The 3,320-nt window shown below is 43.9% G+C and overlaps 1 protein-coding gene across 1 annotated transcript; it reads right to left on the reverse strand.

The window, feature by feature from the left end:
• Positions 1 to 996: 996 nt before the first annotated feature.
• Positions 997 to 2,779, reverse strand: LOC107668273 (uncharacterized). Its single transcript, XM_016460094.1, has 2 exons — positions 1,694 to 2,779; positions 997 to 1,526 (listed from the first exon to the last, which is right to left on the reverse strand). The coding sequence occupies exons 1-2, from the start codon at positions 2,315 to 2,317 to the stop codon at positions 1,434 to 1,436; spliced, it is 717 nt and encodes a 238-aa protein (XP_016315580.1). The 5' UTR covers positions 2,318 to 2,779; the 3' UTR covers positions 997 to 1,433.
• Positions 2,780 to 3,320: the final 541 nt, after the last annotated feature.

Consider the following 3,320-nt stretch of genomic DNA (forward strand, 5'->3'; position numbering starts at 1 on the left):
TGTCACAAAGCAAGGCCAGACACAACAGGTAAGTGCAAATCAGGATGGTTTATTGACTGGGTAAGGGGATGACTGGAATAGGTGTGTTAAAGGCAGGTGAGTGTCAACACAGTGAATGGTTCCAGGGTGCTTATCTGAGTTCTGATGGTGAGGATCGGATGCCGGTTACGTTGGAGATCGTGGAACAGTTTCCAAGGAGTCGTTGGAGGATCGCGGGAGGAACAGCAGGTAATTCGTTCTATGGAGAATTTGGCAGAGAGAGTCCAGAGCAGTTCGTAGGAGTGAACGGTAGACTGGACAGTGAGTGACTGTGCTGTGTGTGTATTTGTAGTGTGGCTTGATTGGTGACAGCAGGTGCGGGTGATCAGAACTCAGGTGACTGTGATCGGGTAATTATTCTGGATGGTGACTGAAGTGACTGTGATGAATCCCTGACACGTATCAAGTGTATGTATACACGTTCAGGATGTCTATTTCTTTCTCTCTGCTGCCCACCTCTCCTTTTCCATGCCATAGAATGATGAGGCTTGAAATTCCTTCCATGTCATTTCCTTTGTCATGCCTCTGTCTTTGTATAAGTTGAGGACTTTAGCAGGGCAGTAAATGTATTTTCCTGCCACTGCTGGAAACCCTGTGTGGATATGTTTGCTGTTTGGGCCCTGCTTTAACTCTGTGCAACAGAAACGGCACATTCTTCCCTGAGGTTGAGGGTTCGAGAGTCTCCTCTTCTTTTCAGCTTTGTCCTCCACTCTGCGCTTTGTTAACTGCAGTTCACGCTGGAAGAAGTCAGTCTGTGCAAACTCTTCAAAGGCCATTCTAGGATTTGTCAGTCCCTCCGCAGAATAGGCTTTAAACACCTTAGTGGAGCAGTAGTAATATCGAACAGGCCCTTGTTGATAAAAGTGATGAATTGATGATCCATCACTTTGGTAGCGGGATTTTGGCTGCCCACACGCAAGACATTTTTTAGTTTGTCTGGGTTTTTGTTGCTGCTGCTGTTGCTGCTCCTGCTGATGTAGCAATATATCCTTTACTATTTTCTGTACATTCTCCTGTGTTAGTGGCTGTTCAGATGCTGGCTGTGAGACTGGATCTGCTGGATTCACAATGGCTGGTGGCAGTTCTACAACTGGGACATGGACAGTCTCACTTTCCTCAGTTAAACTTTGCCACAGTTTTTGTGTCTCCAAAAGTTTTTCTGGACTGGTGTTCAGTGATGAACTTGTGTTCACCTGTTTAGCCAGGTGTTTTATGTACTGTGTTATATGGTATTTGGTTGTGGGGTGAAGTAGACTGTTTGGATCTGTGGCAGACCGATGGGACCATAGCTGCATAGTCTTGATCCACAAGCTTCAACATGTCTTTCTGTCCATGGTAATTGTGTAGGAGGCTGTCGATAGCCTCCTTCATTGGTGATGTCCAGCGCTTGTGGTCTAAGACGAACACTCGTCCACCAGTCTTGATTGGTCCAGTGCGGGCACTCCTTGGTGAGGACTGCAAAGGCAGGGGTGGAATATTTGAGGTTCCTGGAATGAAGAGAAAAGTTAATTGTTATTTTACTCATTTACTGAGATGATGTTGACAAGAACAAAAAGTCATTTACAATGATATTTAAAATGATGGTTTTGGAAATTGGTATTAACTTTCCCATTTTAACTGGAGGTTCCATGCTTCCTTGGGACAACATCTGTACCTTATGGATTGCAGCAGGTTTAAGTTGGTGGAACTGGGACACAGGCACAGCAGTGGGTGGTGGTGGGTTTGTGGATGGTGTTGGGCCAGGGGGGAGAAGCACAAGAAGAGAAGAATCATCTTTCTTTTGCACCTTATGTTTGTTCCAATCAAGTTGAACTGGATGGCACTCTGGCTCACTGTATTCAAGGCCAAACTTCTCTCCCGTGTCCCTATCAGAGAGGTGAAGTACAGGGTACTTCTCTTTTCCAGTCACGTTCTTTGAAGCAGAATTTAGCTCAGTTATCAGTAATGGATCGAACACAGGTGGGAGGACTACATCTGGCTGCTTAAGGTCCAGAAGCCTTTGGTAGTTCCATCGTGCCACCCCTGTCATGCCCTGGGCCTGAAACAATTCGCAGGATGCATGAGTTCCAGTAATCCACTGGGACTGGTGGAAATGATACCCCTCCTGCTGTGAGGTCCCTCTGACTGGAATCCATATGGGGACTTTTGCGCCTTCACCAGGAACATGATTAAGCTGCAGAGTTCCCCCATACCTGTACAGGATTCCCTCTGTGACCTCAGGGTCACTGAGGCACCCACAGAGAATGTGCACCCTCTGGATACGCCATGTTTTCAGCATGGATGGTTTGAAGAGTGGTAAGTTGTTTGGGTCTGTGGTCAGGTGGAAATGCCGAAGAACTTTCTCCACTCTGTCGACCAGTTCTGTTGGCTGTAGGATTTGGGTCTTACAGTGCTCTCTGATGTGCTGTTTTGTAGGATTTGTGGCTGAATTCCACAGAACTGATAAGCATCCTTGAGCTTCTGCAGGTCTTCCTGATCCACGACAGAAAATGCAGTGGAGAGGAGCTGACAAAAGGTGCTGTAGAGGGGATCCCGTGTGAAACGCCTCATACAGTGAAACAAATCCAACTTGACCACAATGTTGGGGTTGTATTGTGTACGGGATGCACAGGTATTCTCCAGAGGCCCAGCAGTGGCCTCAGCGATGATAGATTGTGTGGTACTCCAGGCGTCCCAGTCGAGGTGCTCTCCGTGATAAAGGTCAGGGATTCTGAATGGCGCGCAGCAATCCCTGAACAAGTAGGAGGAACTGATTAGAATTACAAACCTTACTAACTGCACACTATGAATCATTAGGTAAGCATTAGTAAATAGTCAGTTCATCCTTTATAAAGCATTGTCCCAACATTAATAGGCATTAGTAAGCAGTTTATAAATACAGCTATAAATGCCTTGTTCTTGATTTATAAGCATGTCTATTACAAAGGAGATTTAAAGTTGTCGTTTTTTTGCATCTTGAAAAACAATATTTCTGTGTTCTGTATCCCTCTGTGTTGTGTTTGTTTAATTTTTCTGTTTGGAAGATAACTGAGCTTTTAAATCTCCTTTGTAAATGCTTTACAAGGCATAAATAGTCTATCAAAAATAGCTAACTGACTATATCATATAATGAAGCATTTATTAACACACTAAGTTACTATTATCATATGTCTAAACTTTAAAACTACCATTTAAATAGTTTATTTATCATTTACTTACACTTTATAAATGATCTTAAGAACCACTGACAACTAAATACATGGTTTGTAAATAATGTAATACTCAATTTCAAAAATATAAAT

This window comes from Sinocyclocheilus anshuiensis, unplaced genomic scaffold, assembly GCF_001515605.1.
Source record: "Sinocyclocheilus anshuiensis isolate Anshui unplaced genomic scaffold, SAMN03320099.WGS_v1.1 scaffold10281, whole genome shotgun sequence".
Classification (NCBI taxonomy): domain Eukaryota; kingdom Metazoa; phylum Chordata; class Actinopteri; order Cypriniformes; family Cyprinidae; genus Sinocyclocheilus; species Sinocyclocheilus anshuiensis.